The 27,629-nt window shown below is 40.2% G+C and overlaps 1 protein-coding gene across 1 annotated transcript in view; it reads right to left on the reverse strand.

The window, feature by feature from the left end:
- SLC24A3 (solute carrier family 24 member 3) overlaps window positions 1-27,629 on the reverse strand; it is a 2,031,466-nt gene that overhangs the window by 242,666 nt on the left and 1,761,171 nt on the right. Inside the window, exon 12 of the mRNA XM_044060155.1 lies at window positions 8,037-8,203. Within this exon, the coding sequence (XP_043916090.1) occupies window positions 8,037-8,203 (167 nt within the window). The remainder of the gene's footprint in view (window positions 1-8,036; window positions 8,204-27,629) is intronic.

Raw genomic sequence — 27,629 nt, forward strand, 5'->3', positions numbered from 1 at the left:
GTCATAAACTTTAGCCTTAAAACAATGGGCATGAAACCTTCATCCAGCCACCCTGGAGCCGAATTTTAATATGAAAGAGTCACAGCATGCTCCACGGTGCTGGTATATTGCAATGTTGTCACATATTTTGCAGTTCCACATTTCACAGTGTTCTTTTACATTCAAGAAAACATGCCTGTATTTTACATTTATTTACAAATGCCAGAATTATATATCAAATTCCATTTGACTAGGCTGGCAGCCTTCGCCCATCTCTCCCCAATCGTCACATCTCTTCCTCCCCCGGGGAACTCAAGCAAGTTTTTCAAGTGCCCCTTGAGAAACATTGCTTAAGAGTGTCAGGTCTATCTGGGTGTACCTCACCCTATTCCCTGTCTTGAGAGCCCATCTGCATTGGCAGTGCTACTCCCACTGTGGTGCTGCACTGACATATCATATGCTTGTAACCCCAGACTCCATCTTAGCAACTTGGCATTTTGCTGACTGGTTCTGTTTAACCATGTTAGAGGGCTGTGATCTGTCATCACAGTGAAGTTTCTTCCATACAGATAAGGCTGAAGTTTTTGTAGTGCCCACATTATGGCTAGACATTCCTTTTCTACCGCTGCATTGCATTCCTCCCTGGGTTGCAGCCTATGACTGAGATAAACCACTGGGTGCTCTTCTCCGTCTGAAGAAAGCTGGCTAAGTACAGCCCCCACCCCATAGTTTGAAGCATTCACCTGCACAACAAATTCTTTGCTATAGTCTGGACTGGTTAACACAGGGGGTCCTCCCAAAGCTTCCTTCTGAAATGTCTGCTCACATGCTGGGGTCCACAGTACCTTATCTGGCCTGTTCTTCCTTGTCAGGTCTGTGAGGGGAGCAGCTATGGTACTATAATTGGGAACAAACTTTCTGTAGTACCCTGCTGTCCCCAAGAATGCCCTCACCTGCTTTTTGGTAACAGATGCAAGCCATGCCTGAATACCTTCACTTTGGCAGGTTCTGGCGTTATCTTACCACTCCCCACTCTATGTTCTAGGTAGGAGACCTCTGCCATACCCAACTAACATTTGCTCGGCTTAATGGTCAACCCTGCCCTCTGTAGTCTGCCCAGCACCTCCCTGACATGCTGAAGGTGTTCTTGCCAGGAATGGCTGTAAATAGCAATATCATCCATGTAAGCAAGGGCAAACCCTCCTGCTCCTGCTAAGATATTATCTGCCAGCCTCTGGAAAGTTGCTGGGGCATTCTTCATCCCAAAGGGCATATTTGTGAACTTATACAAGCCAAAAGGAGTCACAAAGGCTGACTTATCTCTAGCACTGGGAGTCAAGGACACCTGCCAGTAACCCTTGGTAAGATCAATGGTTGTAAGATACTTAGCCCCACCCAGCTGCTCTAGGGCCTCATCTGTCCTAGGCATGAGGTAATCATCTGACTCTGTATGACTATTTAGTTTCCTGTAATCCACACAGAAACTGGTGCTGCCATCCTTCTTTGGCACCAACACCACTGGTGAGGCTCAGGGACTGTTGGACTCTTTAATCACCCCTAGCTCCAACATCTCCTGTACCTCCTCCCCAGAGTCTGTCTGACTCTCTAAGGCACCCTATAAGGGGCCTGCCTGATAGGACTTTGGGGTCCTGTATCCACCTGGTGCTGCACCAGGTGGGTGCTCCCTGGTTTCCCGGTGAACATGCCCCCAAACCCCTGCAACACTGCTCGGATTTCTCGAACCTGGGTAGGAGATTGCTGCTGGGACATTGCTACCCCTTCCACCGAGGTGTCAGCCTGAGCCTCACTGAGGAGATCAGTCACAAGATCTCTTTCAGACTCCTCCTGCAATCCACTGGAAATGCTCAGCACAAGGGCCTCTCTAACATGGTAAGATTTCATCATGCTAACATGGTACAATTTGTGCCCCTGCAGTCTGCCTAGCACTTCCACCATGTAGTTAACATCACTTACCTTTCTTACCACCTTGTTGGGTCCTTCCCAAGCTGCTTGCAACTTGTGTCTGACAGGAATGAGAACCATCACCTGCTGCCCTACAGCATACTCTCTAGCTCAAGCATTCCTGTCATACCACACCTTTTTCTGTTGTTGGGCTTCTGCCAGGTTCTCCTGGGCCAGGCCCATGACTTCCCTGAGCCTTGTCCTGAGGTTCAGGACATATGCCACAACAGACTCCTTGTGAGACTCACACTCACCTTCCCACTCATCTCGAATTAAATCTAGAGGTCCCCTCACCCTATGCCCATAAAGCAACTCAAAGGGTGAAAAACCTGTGGATGCCTGGGGAACCTCTCTGTAAGCAAACAACAGATGAAGCAAATATCTGTCCCACTCCCTCTTAAACTGATATGCAAATGCCCGTAGCATGGACTTGATTGTAGAGTTTAACCTCTTAACAAGACCATTAGTCTAGGGATGGTAGGGGGTGATCTTCATGTGCTTCACCCCACAGGACTTCCACAGACAAGCCAGCAGGTCTGACATAAAATTGGCACCTCTGTCAGACAGTATTTCCTTTGGGAAACCTACCCTGCTGAAAGTCTCTAGCAAAGCATTTGCCCCCTTCTCGGCCTCAATGGAGGACAAAGCCATTGCCTCAGGGTATCGTGTACCATAATCCACTACCACTAGGATATACTTTTTCCCTGTGGAACTTGGGGTACTCAGAGGGCCCACAATATCCATAGCTACCCTCTGAAATGGCTCCTCAATCATAGGCAAAGGCATCAAAGGAGCTCTCACCTTGTCTCCTGCCTTGCCTACCTTTTGGACTTCTCACAGGTCCTGTAGTACCCTGTTACATCTCTGGAAATTCCAGGCCAATAGAAGTTTTGCATAATATACCTCTTAGTATGTTTTATGCCCATATGACCTGCAAAGGGAATATCATGGGCTATGGCTAGAAGTGCCAGACAGTAAGCTCTAGGCACTCCCAACTGCTGTTCTCTCTCACCTTCTAGCCCTCCCTCAGAGGTCCACTCTCTGTACAGTAACCCTTTGTTCCAGTATACAGGTTCCCCCTTCCCTTGAGGATCAGGTGCCTCCCTAGCTACCTGCCTCAGGCCTTAGAATGTAGGGTCTGAGAGCTGAGCCTGTCTCAAGTCTCTCTTTGTAACCCTTCCCAGCTCCCCTTTCACATGAAGTCTGGCATCCTCTGACAGCGATGCCTCACTGTCAGCCTGGGTACTACTACTCACCTCTACCATTACAGTTACCCTGTCCAAGGGAACATCAGTACCCACAAGCAGCTGTGGCTCACATCCAGTTTTACTGCTACAGCATAGCTCACTCCATGAAGTAACCTCCTCAGCAGTCCTGGCTGCATGCATGCAGTCTGTCTGGGTGTCCCCCAGGCTACCATACCCCCATGCTTGTCTTTTAGCCTCACTGCATGTAACTGCATAAGTACATAGTACTGCCTCATCCAAATCCTTCCCTCTCAGGACATCTGCAGGATGGTAGTTTCATACTCCTGTTGTCTCAAGACAACTCACTGTTGGCATTTTGTCTTTCCCACTTACTGGCTCCCTCACTTTGATTCCCCACCTTGCCTCCATGGACATCTGTATGCCACATGGCCCCACTAGTTGCATTCAAAACATTTAACCCTAGCTCCTGGACATGTACATGGACTAGTGGCTTCCCCTGCTACTGGCGGATTCTGTTGGGGCAGTCTGTGCTCCCCTCCATGAGTTCCTTTAGTCCCATGAGCAGTACTGCGAATCCCTTTCCTGTGCAGGGCTGCTCTGCTTGCTAGGTATAGGTCTCCGTTCTTCCCCAACTCCTCTGAAGTAGTACACTGTCTATCAGCTAACCAGATCCTCATGTCCTCAGGCAAAGTGCTAAGGGCTTGTTCCCTTACCAATAGGTCTGCCAGCCCTTCAAAAGTGGTGACCTGACATCCACTCACCCAGCTATGAAAATAAGTGCTCAGTTCAACAACATATTCACATACATTTTCATCTGCCTTGCATCTATGCTCATGAAACATTTTCCTATACATTTCAGGTGTTAGTTTAAAACATTCTAATAAATGTCTTTTTACAGCAGTATAATTAAAACAGTCAGTGTCATGCAATTTTGCTAAAGAAGTTACAGTTTTACCATGGAGTAAGGGGGTCAGGAACCTTACTCAGAGCTCTTGGTCAACAACATACTGTTTACATACCCACTCAAACATGTGAATGAAGCTATCAAAATTATCCACCTCTTTAAACTGTGGAAGAAATTTAATGACCTTTTGTGCTTCTGGGGTCCGGTTACTCCCTTCCTCATTACCTCCATGACTCTGGTGAAGAGTCAGCACTTCCCTCTCATGCCTCCTCTGCCATTTTCCTCAGCTTGTAGACTCCTCATTTTCTCGGCTGCTTCTAGCTCCATATGCTTGGCCTCCAACTCAAGTCTGTTTAGCTCCAGCTGGATTTTTAAGTCCACTGCAGAAAGGTTGAGCTGTAAATTCTCTGAGGGTATTGTATCTCCACTGTCAGTCTAACTGTCCTCCAGGCTGCTGTTCTCTAATGCAGCTGTAACCAAGGCTGCAAGCAGGTCTGCTTTAGTCAGGTTTCCATGCACCAGTCCTCTAGCCTGGCACACCTCCACCAGCTGGCTCCTTGTCAGCCTCCCATACTCTTCTGCTGACATGCTGCCTGCTCACCCTGACTAATACTAAGCTAACAAAAGAAATAAAACAATTGTGATCTGAACTCTGAGTATACACTGCATGACTGTTTTAGAGTACAAAACACTTTTAGAGATCACTGTTCATACGCTACAGGAATTCGCTCTAGCCACACCACTACAAGCCAATTAGTATGTGAAGTAGATCCCACCACTGTCAAACACTTGTGACGACCATGCCCTGGCCCAGCAATCAAGGAGCCTCAATCCTCACCACTAACACCAGGAAGGTCATCTCATAGAAGAGAAAAGGATAACTAATACACACAGTAAAGTGCAATTTCCCTTACGTGCACACAGAGATCACAGTCAGTCAGGGGCTGGTTGCTCCCTTGCTTACCAGGTCCCCAATAAGATTCCCCACTGGCACAGCTATAGGGTCCAGGTCTGAGCCTAACTGGGCAAGCTAAAATCTCCAGTACCCTCTCTGTACAAACAGTGCTCTGTGTCCCTGCCAAGTAGCTGACACAACACACACACACACACTTTGAGATAAGTATTTATGCAACTTCACAGACACTCCTGGGAAAGGCTGACACAGATTCTCCAACTGTGCCCTTTTACCCAGACTATACGGCAGTAATTACTGCCACCACCAAGTTAATAATATCAGCTACTAAAAGGCCCTTTAAAGGGTGTCCAATTATTACTGTGCAATATTAATATCCAATGGTAGTATGACTAACAGTCAAGGTTTACTTTAGAGTGGCCTATTACAATAACCTCTATAAATATGCAATGTACTCTAGAGCTTATCTCTACACAAATCAGCCACATGTAGAAGGTTTTAAAAATATTTAATAATAAATAATTAAAACACAAGACAAAACTACTACACCACAGAGATATCTAAGAGTTCAGAGATCACACAGGAACTTAAAATAATACAGTAGGACAAAGAAAAACACCTAATTAATCTTTACTAGCTTTAAGTATTCCTACAAGAAATCACAGTGCTAAAACTTACATGTGAGCACAAGACAGATTGCTGATAAGTTGGATGTCCAAAGTCAAAATGCTTCCAGTCTCTTGTGAGAAAACAGTATTTAAACATTACTAACAAACATGTCTCTAAGGCCCTTCCCAGATTACATCATTTTTGACACTTTTTCCCAGTATTCATATTGCATCATCTTAAGACCTGCTCTGAGTTCTCATGCCACAAACTGCATTATTTAGCAATCTAACACCTACTCAGAAACTTATAACAATACAAGGCATTTCACATATACATTCTAGCAGAAACTAGAGCAATAAAGCACCTTCCACATCTAAATTCTGGTCATAAACTTTAGCCTTAACACAATGGGCATGAAACCTTCATCCAGCCACCCTGGAGCCGAATTCTAATATGAAAGGGTCACAACATGCTTCACTGGGCCAGTAGAGTGCAATGTTGTCACATATTTTGCAGTTCCACATTTCACAGTGTACTTTTACATTCAAGAAAACATGCCTGTATTTTACATTTATTTATAAATGCCAGAATTATATATCAAACTCTATTTGATAAGGCTGGCAGCCTTTGCCCATCTCTCCCCAATCGCCACAACAAGTTCTAGCAGTTCCTAGCCAAATAACATGAAAATACCACTGAGCCTTCGGTTTGAGTTTCTTCACCTCCATAAGCAACAGGTTTCTCACAACTGGCCACAGAGAGTTGTTCATTAGCTTTCACTTTAACAAAAGTATCTACTGACATAACATTACACTTTAAACCAGTGTCTACTTTGAGCTTGGTGGACTTACCATTGATCTGTACAAAACACTTCCTTTTTTCCCAAAAATTCACTGCATCAGCCTTTTCACCCTTCTTTGTAACTGTGTGAGGTTTACCTGATTTGCAAAACTTTTGCAAATTATTCATTTTTTTTACACTTGTGGCATTGCTGACCAAATGCTAAGCATTTCTCTCCTTTAGACTCATGACTGGCACCACAATTACGACAGTTAACAATAAGGCTGGACTTGAGTTTTGCTGACTCACACTTGTACTGCACTGAGCAACCTTTGTTCTTCATGGAGCATGCTCCTTTAACTGAACTAGTCTTAGAACTTGCTAGAAAACTATGTGGTTTCCCTGGTGAACCAGCTGTGGCTGCCATGTGCTTAGGTCTACTTCTGCTTGCCATGTGTTGCATGCTGTCTACATTTGCTCTGGAGCCTACTGAAACCATACTCATCACTTGCAAGCATACTTGTGTGCCTTTCTGTAACTTCATGGATTTGACAGATCTCTATAGCTTTGTTCAATGCTAAATCACTGTCACAAAGCAAATTCTTTCTCACAGCAGCACTAGTAATACCACACACAAGCCTGTCCTTTATCAACTCATCTTTTAAGTCACCAAATCAACACATCTTGGCTTTGTTTCTCAGGTCAGTTATATAAGCTGCAAATGCTTTCCCTGGTTTCTGATCTCTTGTATAAAACAATACCTCTCTAATGTAATATTTGCCTGGAGTTTACATATCTCTCTGAATTTGCGCTTCAAACACTCAAGGTCTTCCCCTGATTCAGCCTATACAACAACACAGCAGTTTTCACCTTCTCCTTCATATACTGCTGGTGCATACACAAATGAATGCTCCCTTTCTATGGCCTCTGACCCAGCTAAGTTTAGCAAAATGAATGCCCTAGTGCGAGTATCTTTATCAGAATAAGCTGCTTGTATAAAAATATCATACTCTTGCTCAAATATTCTCCAGTTCTCTGTAATATTCTGATCAAATACAAGTGGTGAGGGTTTTTGAAATCTGTTTGCCATATTAACACATACCAGTGAAGGGTTTTTCCAAATATGCATAAACACACACATACACATATGCCAGAAATTTATGCCAGTACTTGTAACTCTGTCCAATAGCACAACAAACCTCTGAATAACTGAACTTTGCAAAATAAGTCTCTTGGGTACTGTAATACTCTTGAAATCAACATACTGCAAGAAATCACCTCTTGTCAGTGTAAGAAACATTTCAAATAACTGCACTGTGTGAATGAACTGGGCATGAGAAGCTCAGAGTAAGAAACGTTTTGAAGTAATTGCACTTGCGAATAAACAATACACAGCACACTGAAACTTCCCCAAAATGGTGGTACTTTGCCAAGTAGCGCTTTACAGTGCAAGACACACTCTGTAATGGCAGCACTTTGTAGTAAGGTGGACAGACACCTCAATGTAAAGAATATTCAAATAACGCAAACTTCATAACATTTCCGTATTCAGCCTGCTGCGCAATATAAGAAGGCTCTACTGTACTGAGTTAGTGTTTAATGGCACTAAGAAAAGAACAATATAAAACTACTAAAAGGATGGAAATTTATAGTTGTACTGAAAATAAAGTTTATGACTCACCATCCACACCATGACATAAGAGAAAGCTGCTATCCAAATGGTTGACGAGATAAAGGTGACCATGAACCACTTTTCCCAGCGGGGCTTAGCACAGTTGGGTATAGTAAAGAACATGATAAAACACAGTGGCCAAGCGACTGCCCACTTAGCCTTGTCCCATTTGTCAGCTGAAAAAAATAAATAAATAAGCCAAATTAAAATTCAGACTGTGGTATGCAAAACATTATGTTAGATAATTATGTGGTAACTACTAATGTAACAAACTGTACTATTTGATGTAATTGGTGTCATAGCAAGTACTTTTAATGTTTTCCTGCTTTTAAAACCATGCTTTGCACTAGCAATTGTCTTATGAGACCTATAAGCAACCCTACCATCAAGATATGCAGTCTGGAAAATGTAGCAGCTGAAACTACCCAGCCTGTGATTAAGTGCAGATCATTTTCTTCCCATTTACTTTACTATTTAGTTTTTTTTTATTTCTATTTCATTCTGTGTAAAGCACCTACAGCCAATTGTATCATCTCTGCATTAAAGTACATCTGAAGGTTATCAGTGCTCTCACAGAACATTCCTTCATTCCCTTTAAATGAGTGCTAACAAGCAATGAATATCTTGCACATACTTTTTCTGATAAACTTTGGGATTTCAAAATGAGTTTTGATTATGCAACATGTTACATAGGGCAATAACTCTATACTCAACTCAAAAGACAACTGCAGGAGTCTTTAAGCCATGAAGGGTAATAAGGACTCCCATAGCTTTACACCCATTTCAGAAACAAGAATCAGCCTCACCATACTGTAACGCTTTGATATTACACATTGGCAAAGTAACCGAGTACCCCATAGAAGCCCATGGGCTGGTATTGTGCATAAATAGCTCCACCTGTATACTGGCATTGGTACTGCATGTATTTCAGAATGGGAAGCACAAATGCATGCAGTACCAGTTACAACATATAGATGGAGCTGGTCTTTGGCATCAAATGAATGGAGGGTGCCAGCCAAGTAATGATTGCCTGTGTTGTATAATGTATGAGCTATGCCCTTCAACCAAATGAAATGCCTCAAAGCCAACATGTTTAAAAACTGTGAATTGCTATTATGTACTGCAGTCCTGCAGCAAACCAACAGTGTAGTTTGAGGTCAGAAAATGCATGTGTGACAGCTTTCCTTGTAATGCATGCACTATTTTGGTTAACATAATGGTGAATTTGCAGGGTGGGGCATGACTATGGATCAGTGGGAGCTATGCTGCAGGATCAGCAATCTTTCTAATACACCACAATTAGGTAACAGGGTTCACTTGGACAAAGTGAATTCCATTCCCTGTTCTTGGCATAGGTTACATTGTTTACACATTGGCCGTCACTGTGTGTTTTCCCAAGTTTGGTAGATTTTCTCCCCTCCTTGTTATGACATCATACTGGAGTAGTTTTCACATTCAGGTAGTGTTGCAGAATGGTGAACACTCTCCACAACACTAGCACATTCTATATGGATCCAGTGTCTGATAGCATAAGCTTGGCCTACCTGCTTGACAACAGTACCACCAAAGCTTGGGCTAAAACTAGCGTTCTGTAAATATATTTCCTATTAGCTGGTAAGTAAAGTAGTTTATCAATTAAACTTGTCACTAAGATACTGCTTGTACCTAATCTTAGAAAATGTAATATGGTCAAGAAGAAAGATGGAAAACTAGCCTTGTAAGTAGTTAAGACTATTGTAAATTTATCACTATTAACATGTCAGCCACCTTAGTTGTGGGACTCTTGGAAGCTTAGAAACAAATAATTTTGCTTCTAGTAAAAACATTTGTAGTACATTTAAAATACTGCACTTATCTTGTCATTTAAAACTGTTTTGTGCTGTTCCTGTTTGTATTTGTTCTGAATCTGAAGTTAAAGCTATTGATTGAAGGCATTTTTATAGTTAAATGCTTTATAGCTTGCAGAGCTTTTTAAGTGTCTTCTGTCCTGTGCCTATGTATTTAAGTCAGTTCTGAGTGCTCTAATTTTATTGCATTTTACTAGCTCTCTTCTGAATCTGAAGCTACCGCTATAAATTGACTTGGATTTTGCAGCATCCATATCTACTGTTATTTTCCTGAGCTCTTGTGTGAATTATTAGCATTGCTCATCTGATTTTGTGTTTTAGTCACTTTTCAAACAGTATCCATTGTTATTTTTTCTGAGCCCTTAAGTGGGTTATCAGCAGTCACTTTTCAAACTTAAAACAAAATGTCCCCTTTGGCACACTGTGTAATTTGTAACTAGAGCTTGTGGTAATTAAACATAGTTCCCTGGTATTTTACATTACACGAGCAGTCGGCAGTCTTAGCCTTGGGACTCTTGGAAACAAAGTATTTGGACTACAAACAGTGCACTTACCTTACCATTTAAATCAGTTTTGTTGTTCCCCACCCACTCACCCTTTTCCTGTTGTGCTTTTAAACTTGGTGGTTTTGGAGCTGCCCACCCCTACTATATATCATGCCTCGGAAGCTCCTCCCAGTTTCCTCTTCTGGATACCTGGCACTAGAAGCTCCTCACAATCTTACACCTTCTGCTTATCTTACTGGGTACTGACAGATGAAGCCAGGAAGGCCCAACCCTTAGATTGTAAAGGTGCTTTGAAATCACCTTAAAGTGTATATTCCCCATTGTTGGCTTGTCTGCCTTTGAATTACCTTTTAATTACTTGTAGGTCATTGTTTGATTTGTTTCTAGAACCTTTTATCTTTAGTCTAACTAAAGTTTGTTTTTACATTAAGAAAACTGGGATTGTAATTCTAGTGGCAATAGAAAAGTAGCCTGGTCTGTCCGAGCTAGGATACTCACTGGTAGGCTGAAGTGAGAATTAATTGTTGTAGCTAGTTGTTTGACTTGTTTCTGATACCTTTTTGTTTTTGGTTAATTAAAGTGTGTTTTTACATAAAGAGGACTGGGACTGCAATTTTAGTGGTGATAGAAGGTTAGCCTGGTCTGTCCAAGTTGGGAAACACACAAGGAAACTTAAAGTGAGAATTACTTGTTGTAGCTTGTTGTTTGATTTGTTTCTGATAAATTTTCACCTTTGGATAACTAAAGTGTTTTATATTAAGAAGACTGGGGCTGCAATTCTAGTGAAAATAGAAACATAGCCTGGTCTGTCCGAGCTCAGATACATACTGGTAGGCTTACGTGAGAATTAATTGTTGTAGTTAGTTGTTTGAATTGTTTCTGGTACTTTTTCATTTTTGGTTAACTAAAGTGTGTTTTTACATTAAGAGGACTGGGACTGTAATTTTATTGATGGTAGAAAGTTAGCCAGGTCTGTCCAACTTGGGAAACACAAAAGGAGGCTTACAGTGAGAATTACTTGTTGTAGCTTGTTGTTTGATTTGTTTCTGATAAATTTTCACCTTTGGATAACTAAAGTGTTTTATATTAAGAAGACTGGGGCTGCAATTCTAGTGAAAATAGAAACATAGCCTGGTCTGTCCGAGCTCAGATACATACTGGTAGGCTTACGTGAGAATTAATTGTTGTAGTTAGTTGTTTGAATTGTTTCTGGTACTTTTTCATTTTTGGTTAACTAAAGTGTGTTTTTACATTAAGAGGACTGGGACTGTAATTTTATTGATGGTAGAAAGTTAGCCAGGTCTGTCCAACTTGGGAAACACAAAAGGAGGCTTACAGTGAGAATTACTTGTTGTAGCTTGTTGTTTGATTTGTTTCTGATAAATTTTCACCTTTGGATAACTAAAGTGTGTTTTATATTAAGAAGACTGGGGCTGCAGTTCTAGTGAAAATAGAAATGTAGCCTGGTTTGTCCAAGTTGGGAACCACACAGTGTGCCTTAAGGTGAGATTGTTTTATCAGGCAGAGGGTTTTTTAGTTGATTTAGTCCCTTTTCTTTCAGTCTATAAATTTGATGTGTTTGTTCAGCTCTTGGCTCAGTTCTACAGTGCTCCCAACACTTGGAATCCATGCCTGTATTTCACAGTCTTTGTTTTGCACCTGGTGCCATCCAGGCTAAGATAAGTACATTAAATTAAAATACTGCACATTTCTAACCTATTTCTGAAGACTGATGCTGTATTTTCAAATTATTTTATTGCGTTTTTCTGCATTTCATCACTGTAAAGTGTACTTGCTTTTCTTTGGTCAAGCTGTTGCTAGTGTGCTTTGAAATCACCTTAATGTGTGTGTTCCTCATCGGTGACTTGCCTGCCTTAGAATCATCTTGTAATTACTTGCTGTAGCTAGTTGTTTGATTTGTTTTTGGTACCTTTTCATTTTTGGCAAATTCAAGTGTGTTTTTATATTAAGAAGACTGGGCCTGCAATTCTAGTGGAAGTAGAAAGGTAGCCTAGGCAGTCTGAAATAGAAAACTCACAGGGAGGTTACAGTGAGATCATTTCGCTGGCTAGAGGGCTTTTTAGTTGGTTTAGTCAATTTTCGTGTCTATAAATACCATGGTGCTGTTTAGCAGTGCCTTGTATAGACACAGACAACTTAGGGAATAAAAATTTTCCTGTAAATCTTCCATTGTAACTTTACCCACTACTTAGTTGTGCAAAGAGCAACTGTTTGCACTCTGAGGTGCATTGCCTCATGACTTCAGCAATTCATAGCCCAGATGGAGTCCCTTCTCTCACAGCACCCAAGTTAGCCTGCTGTATCACCTGTTTGCAGTTCACCTAAAATAGACCTGACATCATGGGGACTTTCCCAATTTCGTAGCCAGTAGCTGGTAGATATGAGTTTCCTGAGACAATGTAGCAGTTGCCTCACATTCACTGGAATCCAAATAATCCTTACAGAAACTGATACAGTATATGAGAGATGTAATCACACAATTTCATTGGAAGGCAAGACTCTCACACAAAAGCACTCAAAATAACAATCAAGTTGCCAGTAACGTAAGCATTGCACCCACCACGCATATTATTGACCCACCTTATAGATCAATAGGTGCTGTCACTTGAAAGCACCTCCCTAAATCCCCAAGACCTCCTAGGCATTTATCTTACAAAAAGATTCTTCAGCAACCCCAAAAGCATACCACCAAAACAACACTCAACACAACAGATACAGCCACACCCTTTGGAGCCTCAATTACAAAGCATATAAGGCAAGCCAATAGACCACCCAATGTTTTAATCATAGGAGACTCCACTGGGGGACATACAGATGTCTGCTCACCAAGATTAATAAGGAGAAATTCATGGTCAGCTGTCTATCATGGGCCAGGATCAGCCAAATCACCCACATACTCAAGTCTTGAGACAATAAGTACCAGTATGACTCCATCATAGCTCCTGTGGGTGTAAATGACCTGAGATGTACCTCATTGGACTATATGAAGAGTGACATTACGGAGCTCTTGGGACTAGCTCTCCCATGTCGGTATATGCTCAGCACTGAGCAGCAGTCTATGTTTACCATGGATGATGCCACAATATGAACAACAGAGGATTAACTTCAATAATTGGCTTAGTTTCTAGTGTCACTCCAAGGGAGTACAATATTTCTCAGCATGGGAGGATACAGTCAACAGATCACACTGGTTTGCCAAGAATGTTTTGACTCTGTCCCTTCTAGGCTTTTGAATATTGGCTAAAATATTGTCCTCCCATATAGTGAGTTTTTTTAGGCAATGCCAAACTGAAAAACTTTTGATGTAGCAAAACCAACCCAAGGGAATCTAGAGATGTCACTGCTCAATGCCAGGATACTAAATAAACTCCACTCTCATCAGGCTCTCCTCACCCTGGAGAATGTGGACATTTGTTCTGTTACTGAGAGATGGTTTAAAGCCACAAACAGTGCAGGATTACAATGCCTCCACACATGACCAAAGGTGGAGGTGTCTCAATTTATATTAACAACAAACTAGTCAAACAGGATGATGTGCTTGAGATTCTCCATGTCTGGATTTCCATAGACAAAGTCCCATGTCATATCCTTGCAGGCTATAGATCACCCTCTATGACCCAAGTAACCCATAACTCATACTTGACTTACTGGAGGCCTTCACCATTCAACTTAATGCCATATTCATGGGCAGTTTCATTCACCCCACTATAAGCTGCAACACTTACATGACCCCAAACTTAGAGGCTCAGAGATTCCTGGACTTCGTATACACAAACATCTTGGACTATATAGTTCGTATGCCCAATTAGGGTGCACCCATACTCAATCTGGTACTCACAAACATGAGAGAAAGCTGTACCCTCAGTGTAGTGTTCTCACTACTAAGGTCAGACCATAAAGCTATCTCCTTCACAATAAAAATCAATTCTGTGATCCATGGTAACTCTGCAACATTTTGAATGTATTCTAAGGCAAACTTCCCACTATCAAATGAGTCAATAATATCCTTCAAAAAACCTAATTAAACCGATGTTGACAACATACAGCTACATGACTTTAGAGATGAAGAAAACATGACAGGAAGAGAAAGTCACTAAATATGGATGCAAAATCATCCTGATTCCCTAAAGGAAACACAATTAAACTCTTCCTTAACATGCATTTTTTTGTAAAAATATTTTTGTTAAGCAGGATATTTCAGTAAACGGGGTCAGTTGACTGAATGACTTTTCACTGGCTGCTAAAGGGTATTGAGGTCTATTTAGTATAAAGGCCATTTGTGTTTTCTTTGGTTCTATAACTACCTTTCCAATAGGCTACAGTCAGTCAGATGGCTTTCCACCTGCTCCCCTTTCTTACCTATCTAGACTGGTGTCTCCCAGGGCTCTATTCGAGGATCTCTTCTTTTCAACATCTTCACCAACAACCTCCACTCTTCCTGCACCACCTCTTCACTGATTCAATATGCAGATGACTCTACCCTTATCTCCTGCTTTGATGACATCTCTCACCTCCACATCACTCAAAACACATTTCACAATGTCAAACAATGGCTAGCTGGCAACCAGCTCATCCTACCCCCCTCCCAAAAAAAAACAACCGCCTCCTTTTCTTCCCTAAATCCTGCTCCCACCATAACCCACCTTTACCATTTCATCACATGAAAACACCCTTATTAAAGCTGATTCTCACACTAAACTTCTGGGTATTCTAATTGATGACCAATTAAAATTTGACTTCCGTATACAACACTGTATTAAAAAGACAAATCAAAAAATGGGTCTACTCTATATATTCTTTTTATTAATCTTGTTCACATTGTTCCTTTTATTTTTCATTTTCACAACTAGTATGTTGGTTGTGATGCTTCTTGCTTTTGCCATTTATTGATAATCTGTAATATTTCATTGTTTTTCCTATTTTGTGCATTTATTGTACTTATTATTATTATTTTTATTAAATTTGGATTATCTGTAGAAACAAAAAATTCCTAATCTCTGACTACAATCCTGCTCTAGCACAGGCTTTCTTCCTACCCTGTCTTTTGTACAACTTTCCTATACTCACATTTTTACAATCTACCTTAATAACCAAACTAGAATAAACATAACAACATATGTCAATTTGCCAGCAATCAACATATACATCCCATCACTGCCTTGCTTTAAAACAGCTTCAATGGCTTGAGTTCCCCAGCTACTCCTTCTTTCCCATCTACAGCTCACTCACACCTTACTAAAGAAACCCTCAGCCTGTCTTACCCTCTCCTCTCTCATATCCCGCTACACCCCATCTCGAACTCTGCGCAGCTCTGATCAACAGCTTCTTAATTTTAATATTTATAAAACCAACAAAAACTTTGGCAAACTTCTTTATAAAAGCACAGTATCCCAAGCCTGGAACAATCTCCCACCAAATATTCATAACATCAGTTGTACAACCTGCTTCAGAATTGAACTTAAAAACTACCTTCTTAATTCTAGCCATGCCAGGACCCTACTTAACCCCTCCCCCCTTATACACACACACACACACACACACACACACACACACACACACACACACACACACACACCTATCTGTACTTCTCTTTACTCTAAATCTTTCAGCCTTATAGGTTCATAGGTAGGTACTAGGCTATTGACCCTAGGGCCTATATAGGCCTAGCCAAAAAATGTACCCTGGCTTTCGCCACCCAAGAAAATTATTTTCCTATGCCCCTGTCGAGCAGAGCCACAGAAGTGATCCCTGGGGTGAATTTTCCATTTCCCATCCAATCATCAAGATTTTTCTTGAAGAGTGCTAATGAGGAGCTCTGTTTGACATAGATAAGTAGTCTGTTCCAGAGTATGGGAAGTCTCTGGGACAGGAATCTATCCCTCCAGCATGTTCTGTTTATTGTGGTGACAAGGTTTAGGTCCCTAGAGCATGTAGCTTGGAGGGATTGGGATTTCTTTAAGTGGAGCATGTCCAACAGCTCTGGGTTTGACACAGCTTTGTATGTTAGGCAGAGATCGTCCCTGAGTAGGTGATATGGGATGGAGTAAAGCTGTAGTTTTTTGAGACGGTCTGCGTATGGCATCTGTTTGAGGCCAGTAATCCTCTTTGTGAGGTGTTTCTGTGGATTTTCCAGTTGTTGTAGATGTCTTGTGAGGTACATACCAAAAGGGGCGTTGTACTCTATAATGGGTCTAATGAGTGATGAGTAGAGGGGAACAATGACCTCTTTTTTTCTGGATGAGAATCCGTTTGTGATGAGATGAGCCACGTAGAAGGATTTCCTGACCACTGTGGTGATGTGATTATCAAAGGAGAGACTACTGTCCACCTGTGAGGTCTCTAATCACATTTTCGGCATTAAGTAGACTACCAGCTATGTGGTAGTTCATGGGTACAGAGTTTTTACCAAAGGGGATGACAATACACTTTTTGGCATTGAGCTTCTTATACTCTTTGTTAATAGCAACACTATCATGCTTTTGTTACCAGTCTAGCTCTATTTTCTGTAATATTATGACATACAAGTATGAACATAGTCTGATTTTTCTCTAAACTCTCATCTACTAATCACTCAGCATTTTATTTTGTAGATACTTTTCGTGTAAACCTCTGTTACTGTAAATCTGTGCAATGATATAACTATGTAATTTTCTTGCTTTTGAATGTATGCTATAACCAAGTAAATGTCTTCTTTTCTGAATTGTATGCATGTTAATGACTTTTTTTTTCTGGAGCTTTTCTCCTCAGGTCTCCACTGAAAACGGGCCTTTGTCTCAGCTAGAATAATCCGGTTAACAAATGACAAATAAAATAAAATAAAATAAATAAAATGTTTAAGGAAAATTTCATGCTAGGAATTAACACATTGATGGCTATGGTGTGTCACACTTGAGCTGTAAGCAGATTAGATGCATTATAAACTGCTTTTAGCTGCAGCAGAACTTTTGAGGTTATGAGATTTATGTGTATTTGAAAGGAGAGGGTATAATGTATTTATCTATCCAATGACTGATTGATTGATTGATTGTCTTTGTTGACTTAGTAGACGGGCTGGTGCAAAGACTTTTTTCAGATGCTATGCTGGTCATGAAGGCAAAAGCAAATCAGAGATGCCACATGCAACATTCTACATGACATTATTACCATAAAAGTTACATAAATTGGTTCTTGTAGCTGTGATACAGTACATATACTAAATACAGCAATTCAGATTAAGACAGTACTGTGGATGGACTGATTTATTTGAACTTGTAGCCATTTTCAAAGTGCATGCATTTCTTCTCTCTGTAAAAAAGGTGGGTGAGACTTTTTGAATTTGTCGAATTTTGTCAGTTTCCTGATGTTCTGTGGTACAGAATTCCAGGCTGCTGGAGTTAGCTTTGGAAATGTTTTCGTGGCTATTACCCTTGTGAAACTGGACCTGATTAGTAAGATTGCAGTTAAATGTAGGGGGCATATTGATTCCCTAGGGTGGAGCTTTGATGCTAGGGGTGGGTAGTAAGAGTGGTTTTACAGTATGGTGTTGAGACAGATCAATAACATAATGGCTCTTTGAGTCATAAGCAATTATTTGGATTTTTAGTGAGTTGCAGAGTTGTTCCTTAAGACTAGTCAGAAATGTGACTCAACACATTTTGTTGACAGTGGCTTGAAGTGCGTGAGTGTTTAGGGCTGAGTTCAGCACAAGAAAAGGAAGGTAGTGCTCCAGCCTGGGCAATAACATTTGTAATCTAAGAAAGTAACAGCACAAGAAAAGGAAGGTAGTGCTCCAGCCTGGGCAATAACATTTGTAATCTAAGAAAGTAGCAATTCAAAATGAAGAAGGATATTGTATTTGAAAACTACTCTAAGCTGATAGAGGAAAATGAATGGATGTTTTCTGCATATGGCTGGTGAATGTTAGGTTCTGATCTAAAGATTGCTTGATATGGTTTTTGATGTGTGAGGTGTTTTTGTTAGGTTACTATTGATAAAGGAGTTCCACAGCACTCACAAATGGAAATATAGTGATTTTTTTTTGTATGGCAACAAATGCCAAGGCTGTTGTTTATTTGCAGTTGATTCCTAACTGCATTTCAGTCAGCCGGATCCAAAACAATGAAAAGTCCTGCTAGAGTTGTTCATGAAGTCTCGAGACTGGTTTATCAGATCTGAATACAATGATGTGATCTGCATATAGTGTGCAGTTAAGTTAGAAAGGTCAAGAGGTACGTTATTAATTAAAATTGAAAACAGAGTGTGATACAGAATTGAAACCCGGGACACTCCAAAAGAGATGGCACCAATTTCTGAGCCATGGTGACTGGATTTGACAGTAAGGTTCTGTTGTGGAGGTATGCTGAAAGCAGTTTAAGGGCTATGTCACTAATGCCAAAGTTAAAAAGCGTGAAGAGTAGGACTGAAAGGCTGATCAATTCAAAGGCACATTTTATGTCTATGAAAGTGTTGTCAGGTATCCATTGTCTGTGGCTTCTTGAATATGGTTGATACCTATAAACAGGGTTGTTGAATACTGAATTTGATGTGAAATTCGTATTAATTATTAGACAGGAAGTCATATTTGTGAATATATTCTATTAACTGATTGTAGAGTAGCTTTTCCAGGATTTTTGTTTTTTGGGCAAGTATGGCTATTGGTATATAGTCAGAGGCTGAGGTTGGATTACTAATTTTTGTGACTGGTACGACTGTGTCATGTTTCCAGGAGTGAGGAATGACAACTATTGTTAATATTAAATTAAAGATGTGAAGAAGTGATTTTCAAGTGTGTTCTGCTGCCATCTTAAGGAATTTTTGGTGTAGTAATGAGTTTTTTTCTGACTTGTGAGCATCATTTATGACTAATGAATGCTTCCAGTACCTTCTTGGCTGAGGTAGTTTTAAAATAGAATGGTGGGAATTCATACAGTTTAAACAGTGAGTGAATATTTCAACTATGCTAGCCTGAGCATTGGGTAAAGGATTAGGCTTGGGTGCTTGGGAAATGAAGCTAGTAATCTCTTTGTGAAGGCCTGTATTAAGACTGCATCGGTTGTTTTGGGAAGGTTCAATGCAATTCACATTGTAGTTACTATTTTCCAAAACAAACTGGTTGAGTATTTTGCCTTCCTTATGCAATATGATTTTGCAATTTTTATAGCAAGTCATGTTTGTTGTTTAAGGTTGTTGTATGTGAGTTTATTGGTATTTTTGGAGATAGCTGTCTTCCGTGTTTGTCACGCTAAACCTTGCTGCTTGATGTGAATTTTGATGTATGAGGTTATCAGTGGGACATCTTACAACTTTTGAGTCTTACCTGCCTCAGAGGGAAGAGCCTGTCTTGAGTAGGATGTAGTAAGTCAGTTGAGGTACAGAGGGCAGTTACAGGACGGGTGTTTTGAATTAATGGCATCCCAATGAATAGCCTCAAGCTTAGTGACTAAAGTTAGCAGGTCAGAGTCTGGTATACATCTAATAGTGGAAAATACTGGGGGATGTTTAGATGACTTGCATGACCAGCATGAAATTACATTGTTATGGTCACTGAGTGAGATTAGTGATCTAATAATATCCTTAAGTATCTTTGCTCTTCTTTCCCTAGATATATTTGTTATTCTTTGTTAAGTTATTGACTTTCTTTTGAATCAGCAGTGATAATTGTTGAGTTTTTTTGATGTACCAAAAAATCTTAATTTAAGATTTTTTTGTGTTTAATGTTGGTTTATTCTTTTAGAGCCATTTCCATAGATAATTGAATTCATGCTGCAGTTACAAACGTTGATGCTGTGTATCCTTGACCTCTTTCACCAAGACAATGTCATCTGCATACTCTGTGGGGTTTAAATACAGTGGGTCCCATTTTATGTCATTTGAAAAAATTAAGGGGCTTAAAATGGGTCCTTAGGGTTTTTCCCTGTTCAACATGTGGGTCTGCTTTGACCCATCGAAATAACACTTCAGTGAAACTCAGTTTCGTTAGTCCAGTTTCACGAAAGTGAATTTCTCTGGAAATGCACTTTCACAAAACTACAGATCACCAAACCATTAAAAATAAATAAATAAATATGCACCCCCCCACACCCCCACTACTAATATATACCAACTCCGAGATCACACTACAGTGGGGAAAAGGGAAAATTCCCTTAGACCCAAGTGTACTGCGACCTCCAGCAACAATCTTGGTGAACTGAGTTTCAAGAAAGTGCATTTCTGGAGAAATGCACTTTCGTGAAACCAAGCTAGCAAAACTGACTTTCGCTGAAGTGTTATTTCGATGAGGCAAAATAGACCCCAACATGCCCATTTTTGAAAAGCAATTGTGACCTAATATTGTGAATGTGCCATTAACAAGGTAACTCTTGAGTAAAGCGGTAACTATGGGGTAAATAATAAACTACCAATTTAAGTAGTAATAGCTCATGATCAACTGTTTCAAATCATATGATCATAGGATCATAGGAGGCCACTAGGCTAATGGCCCCAGGACCTTTACAAGGCTAGCCAAGTTCAACTTCTGTTTCCAAGGGTATCTGGTTCAAGCAAACACTAAAATCAGCACCTATTGCCCCAGCCAAGAAGGGTGAATTGCTGTTTACCCATCCAGTCATCCAAATTGCACTTAAATAGGGCTGTAAGGGGGTTTGCTTAACATGAACAGGAAGCTTGTTCCAAAGGTGGGACAACCTCTGTGAGACAAATCTGTCTCTCCAGCAAGTTCTGTTGATGTCAAATACCAGGTTAAGGTTCTTTGAGTGAGTGACTCGTGTGCCGTTTGACTTGCAATGTGCAGCATTTCCATCAAAGCTGGGTCAGAGACTGCTCTATATGCAAGGCACAGGTCACCTCAGAGCAGTCTGTATGACACAGAGTAAAGTGACAATGATTTCAGTCTGCTCGCATCAGACAGATCTTGAAGACCCTGAATTTTCTTCATAAGGAACCTTTGTAGTCTTCCCAATTGCTGAAGGTGTTTGAAAAGAAACATACCAAAGAGAGTGTTGCACTCTATTATTGCCCTGATGAGGGAAGAGTACATGGGGGTTATAACCTCTTTTTTTCTGGAGGCAATGCCCTTACTTTTGAGATAAGCAATATAAAATGCCCTTCTTACCACTGTGGAGACATGGTGAGTGAAGTTAATTTTGCTGTCAACCTGTGTGCCCAGATCTCTCACCACTGACTGTGTGTTTAGGGTATTGCTATTGATGTGGTAGTTTGCAGGAACATCAGCCTTGCCAAAGGGGATGATAATGCATTTTTTTGCATTAAGTTTAAGATCATGACTTTAGCACCTGTCATTAGTCTGCATAAGACCTTCTTGCAGGATGTTGACATCGTTAGGGGTTTCAATGATTGCTCCCAGTTTCTCAGTGATTGCTCCCAGTTTACAGTCATCAGCAAACTTTGTCATCCACAATCCTTTAGTTTTAGCCTGCACTTCGGATAAGTAGATTCCAAACAGTAGGGGACCCAGAACTGATCCATGTGGAACACCACTGGTTATGGGTCTGCTGGAGGAGGTGGAGTTCCCTGTTTTGATTATATGAGTTCTATCACTGAGCCAGTTTGCAACCCACCTGACAATATATGGGTTGATACCTAGCTGGATGAGTTTATCAATGGTGCCTGAGTGGGGAATTGTGTCAAAGGCCTTGGCTATGTCTAGGTAGGCTGTATGCACAGATTTTCCCTTGTCTAGGGCTTTGGTGACTGTCTCAAAGAAGTCCACCAAGTTTAACAGGCATGATCTCCCCTTGACAAACCCAAACTGGGTGGGGTTGAGCATTTGGAGATTTCCTATATCTTTGTTAATAAGGTCCATGATGACTCATTCCATGGCCTTGCAGATAAGGCTGGTCAGGCTAATGGGTCTATAGTTCCTGGGGTCCATGTGCAAAGGGATGACAGTAGCTGTTTTCCATTCCAAAGGGATGAAGCCAGTGCTTGGGCTGTGATTGAACAGCGTGCTCAATGGTGATGCTAATTCTTGTTTTAACCCATGTAGAACACAGCCTGGGATGTTGTCTGGTTACATAGAGGCTGTCTTTTTGAACTTAGACAGGGCAATTAAGACCTGCTCCTCAGAGATATTAGGTGGGGACAGGTGTTCGAGATGCTTTGGGGTGTATGTGGTGGGGAAAGGGGAATGAAATTTTCACTGAACTTTTTCTGCCAGCAGATTTGCTATATCCATAGCCATCGGTAGTACCATTAACTATGAGTTCAGCACACATCTGGGCCTTGCCTTTGTGGTTATGGATGTAACTAAAGAACACCTTGTGGTTATCCTTAGTTAGGGAAGCTAATTTGGATTCGTAGTTAGCTTTGGAGGACTTCACTAGGAGTCTTATTCGCTTGTTTAAGTTGAGGAGGCAGTGTTTCCAGTTTTGAGACCATTCCTTCTTGCTCTTAGACAGCAATTTCTTTCTCCTATTGTATAGCTTATTAATGGCAATTGTCCACCAGGCAGGTTTGTTATTCCTTGAAGATCTTGCTTTGGTTCTATCAGGTACAGCAGAGTCAATTCAATTGTACAGGTGCTTGTATAAAGCATTGGTGTATAACTCAGCATAGGTGTCTGTTCCATCAGTTGGGGGAGAGGCTATGAAGCTATTTATGCCGTCACATAAAAGGTTGTAATTAGCCTTGGAGAAGTTTTTTACTTTAGTTGTTGCTAAGGGAGGGTCTTGTGTTATAGTTACTTCTAGCAAGACTGATTTGTGGTCAGATCTCACCAGGGATAGCCACACACTGGGGATGGTGCACCACCTCCTTTAGTTCTCATGCCTTCAGTTTGTTGTCTGAACGTGTGGAAGGAAATGTAACCTGGTATTACTGGGGTGCTCTCCATAGCCTTACACAAGGTCTCAGTGACTGCACAAATGTCAGCATCTTCCAGAGTGAGGGCTGTTTCCAGTGAGTGCAGCTTCTGGTTTACACTCCTAGCATTTAGCAGCATAACCTTAAAGTTGTTTTTAGAGTGTATTTTTACATCGGGAATTTTGTTCTTGTGACATTGCCTAAAAAAGGCACTATGGGGGTGCCAAGAGCCTTAGCCAGTAACCAAAATCCCAGGGATGACAGATGAAGACCATCTCTGGCAAAGCATCGAGTTCTTTTGGCCATGTCATCCCAGGCTGACAGATACTGGATCCCCTTTGAATGAAACCAGAAACTAATCCCATTGCTGAAGTCTATCATTTTTTGTTTGTATTGAGGTATCATCCTAGGCAAAGGTAACATGCTGCTTAAGGCTAGGGACATACCTGCCTGAGACACATAATTCAAGAGCTCAGTCATGTATCTCTTCATATAGTCTAGTGAGGTATGTCTCAAGTCATTCACACCAACGTGAACTATGACAGTCATAGCAGTGCCAGTTATTGAGAGACTTGAGTGTGTGTGATGTGCAGATGATGTATTATGTGAATCATGCTTGTGTTTGTGTTTGGGAGGTCTCTGATGTTTACATAGGCTTTTTGTAAGGCCCTCTGCATACGTAGGTTTATGTGTTGCTGGTTTGTTAGGTGCAAGAGGTGAGGTGTGCATGCTGACAACCTGCTTAGTATCGGACTGGTGAGCGAGAGAGCCTGGATTCTAGGTTCTTGATATAGATGCATTTCTCTCATAATGAATTTGTGTGGACTAGAAGAAGTGGGTTGCCAGATCCTCATTTATAGCTAAGAATATGGCCTTTGTTGGTAGGCCTTATCAATACGATTGTATATATGTGATGTCACAGTGAAGTTTGAATGTTGTATTTAGGTCAGAAGTCCTGTTGCTTGTAAAAATTAGGTCTTATTTAGTAGTATAATTTATTTTTGCTAATGGGCAGACATTTGCAATTAGCCTATAGTCAGGGCAGCATGTAAGAGTACTCGGGGCAACTGGATGACTAAAACATGCCTAAAACGTGGAGGAATAATTTTTGCTGTTAGTGTTAAAGTGCATATGTATGTTGAGGGTTTAGGGAGGATCTCATCACCTAAGTTGAGAAATTGTGGGTGCAGATAGTGAAATTGTGGGTTGTAGTTATAGTCAATAGTGGGAGGAGCTACTGCACAGATTTTATATTAATTTCTTTAGTAAAGAAAGTAGAGTATTAAAGAGTTTCATCTAAAAGGGTCATTGGGTTAGGTGGTGTGTGATCATTATGAAAGGTGGCTCCTAAGGTTGCTGGCAAGAAAATATTCTTTTTTATGACATAAATCATTTTGGAGTTTAAAACTGCTGCTGACTGTGATTTAGGGAAGATTTTATTGTAGCTACTTGATGGATCTGTTTGGATTACTTCAATTTGAGGCACGGACATTTCTGTACATTGTACCTTAGCTGTACTAATTTAGATTCTTGTTCATTGTTTTAGTTACTGGTAGCAATTATATTTAGTGCTCTTTTGAATGTCCTATGTCCACAATTTCCATGCTAATTGTATTTAATGATGGGTTCTTTCCTCTGTTGTAATCCAAGGGGTGTGTTTAACTTTTTTTTTTTTTTTTTTTTATGGGAATAACCTGTCATGTACTGGAGTGCACATACTGTAAAATGTGGATAAAGATGAAGCAGGGTCAGAGAAGTTGTATAGGTTTGACCAGGCTATTAAATGTAATTCAGTTAGTGTCAGTGTTTTGTGGCTAGTAGAGAAGGAGTAAATGTAAGTAAACCTTTACTGGTGATTTATTTGTTTGAAGGAACCATTCTGAAACAGTTGATGTAACTGGCTTGGTATAATTTCAACTGGCTAACTAGCCGCCTTAGTATGCTTTTTGTGCCTTCTAAACTCAAACCATACTTGAATAATACAAGTGTGGGTTAGCAGAGACTGGCTGATATATAATGTATGCAGGTACAGCCTTCGCTGCAATACAGTTGGTTACATTTTGAAAGCTATGCTAAGCATACCTCTTCATATTATATTGTGGCATGACAAAAAAAGAAAAACAGAGGATTTCTTTAAACTTAACAGGAAAAAAGGCCATTCCCACCACTTTTCCATCTTATAAGAAAATGAGGAAATGCCTGTCACTGGAGAGGTTCTTCCATGTCTTCATGTTGTCCAAAACCAAACTTCACTGTAATATTCGATAGAAAACTACAAACTCCTTCACACAACCTCCAAATATGATACAACTCTGACCACAAAAAGAAAAGAAAATCTTTTCACCGACTGTGAAAGAAAACCAAGGAAATGAAAATCTTTCTTTTATTCTCCAGCTCCTCGGTGTTACCACCTTTTAAGAGTACAAACACTTACACATAGAATAAGCATATATATAAACCAAGCATTCAATCAATTCTTCTTAATTACATAATTAATCAATTATACTATTAAAACTTAAAGCAAGCACTTCCAATTAAATTCACTATTAAGACCTACAGGTGCCATAGTTTTATACTTTAAGATAAAAATACTTTCTTTATACAGTAATTTATATTTCAAAACATTTTCATCACCATATAAACACTTAATACTTTCCAAGACAGTTCCTTTTAATAAAGATACATCACCTTTATGACAGGTATTAAAATGTGTTGCAATAGACTTATTTTCTCTTTTATGTCTTATGTCCCTTATATGTTCTGTTAATCTAATTCAAAATTCTCTCTTGGTCTCACCAATATAATATAATCCACACGGACAACTTAGGGCATAAATAACCCCCTTACTCCTGTATGTAAAAACTTCCCTTGGTATAAATCTAACACCACTGATGTTATCAAACGTCCTAACAATGTTTTTACAAATACTACATCTATTGTAGCATTTGGTGCCAAAATTATTTAAAGACCTCGACACACTAGTCTGAGGCATTATAAACCTTCCATGTACTACCATGTCTTTTAAACTCCTACCCCTTTTATAAGAAAAAAGGGGTTTCTTTGGAAGAATATCTGCCAATATTAGAATTAATGTTAGAATTAGATTAACAGAACATATAAGGGACATAAGACATAAAAGAGAAAATAAGTCTATTGCAACACATTTTAATACCTGTCATAAAGGTGATGTATCTTTATTAAAAGGAACTGTCTTGGAAAGTATTAAGTGTTTATATGGTGATGAAAATGTTTTGAAATATAAATTACTGTATAAAGAAAGTATTTTTATCTTAAAGTATAAAACTATGGCACCTGTAGGTCTTAATAGTGAATTTAATTGGAAGTGCTTGCTTTAAGTTTTAATAGTATAATTGATTAATTATGTAATTAAGAAGAATTGATTGAATGCTTGGTTTATATATATGCTTATTCTATGTGTAAGTGTTTGTACTCTTGAAAGGTGGTAACACCGAGGCGCTGGAGAATAAAAGAAAGATTTTCATTTCCTTGGTTTTCTTTCACAGTCGGTGAAAAGATTTTCTTTTCTTTTTGTGGTCAGAGTTGTATCGTATTCACTGTAATATTCACCTGGAGGATCCACCACTTCAGAGGTATAGTTAGGGATGGGTGATGGGGCAGCCACTATGGGTGCAAGGTGTTAGGTGCCATGATCAACACATGCCAGCTGGTTAACACTGCAGAATCAGAGTTCATTTTGTACCATCGTTTCTGAATGTCAATATGAAAATCAACGCCAATGGTGTTTTTGTGGTGAATATAAGTTGTGGCAAGCTACAGATTTTAAAAATATAAAGTTTTATTTTTTTATTCCAGAAGTAGTGTACTTTTTTTCTCTCAGAAATGGATCTGCCCTGCTTCTTACGAGAGGAATACCAGATTGAAGAATGGACCTTGTTTTTTTCCTTAGAGCTGAGGGGTATGAGACCGGGGAATGGCATCAGCTGCTAGATGAGCTAGTCACGTCTCTGTATTACACTTAGGATACATAGTGCATTAAATAAAGACTAGGAATAGGCAGTCAATGCATGGAATTCATTTGGCTATGGAGAATTCCAAAAGGGGTATACAATGTACACAATGAACACCATAAAACATGGCAATCAAATTGAAATAGCAACTTTCTGGTCGTTATCTTGTAAATGAGAAGCAATATTTATAACCTTAACAATCAGCAGCTCTCCTCAAGACAGTTGTTCACACAACACACATATATATATACAGACACATACACACACACACACACACACACACACACACGCACACGCACACACACACACACACACACACACACACACACACACACACACACACACACACACACACACACACACACACACACCTGGCTGACTGTTCAGAACATCAACATCCATACTGCCAGCACAATCAACAGAAGAGGCATTTGACCGAAG

The sequence above is a fragment of the Protopterus annectens genome, chromosome 1.part2 (genome assembly GCF_019279795.1).
Source record: "Protopterus annectens isolate FY-2018-M chromosome 1.part2, PAN1.0, whole genome shotgun sequence".
Classification (NCBI taxonomy): Eukaryota; Metazoa; Chordata; order Ceratodontiformes; family Protopteridae; genus Protopterus; species Protopterus annectens.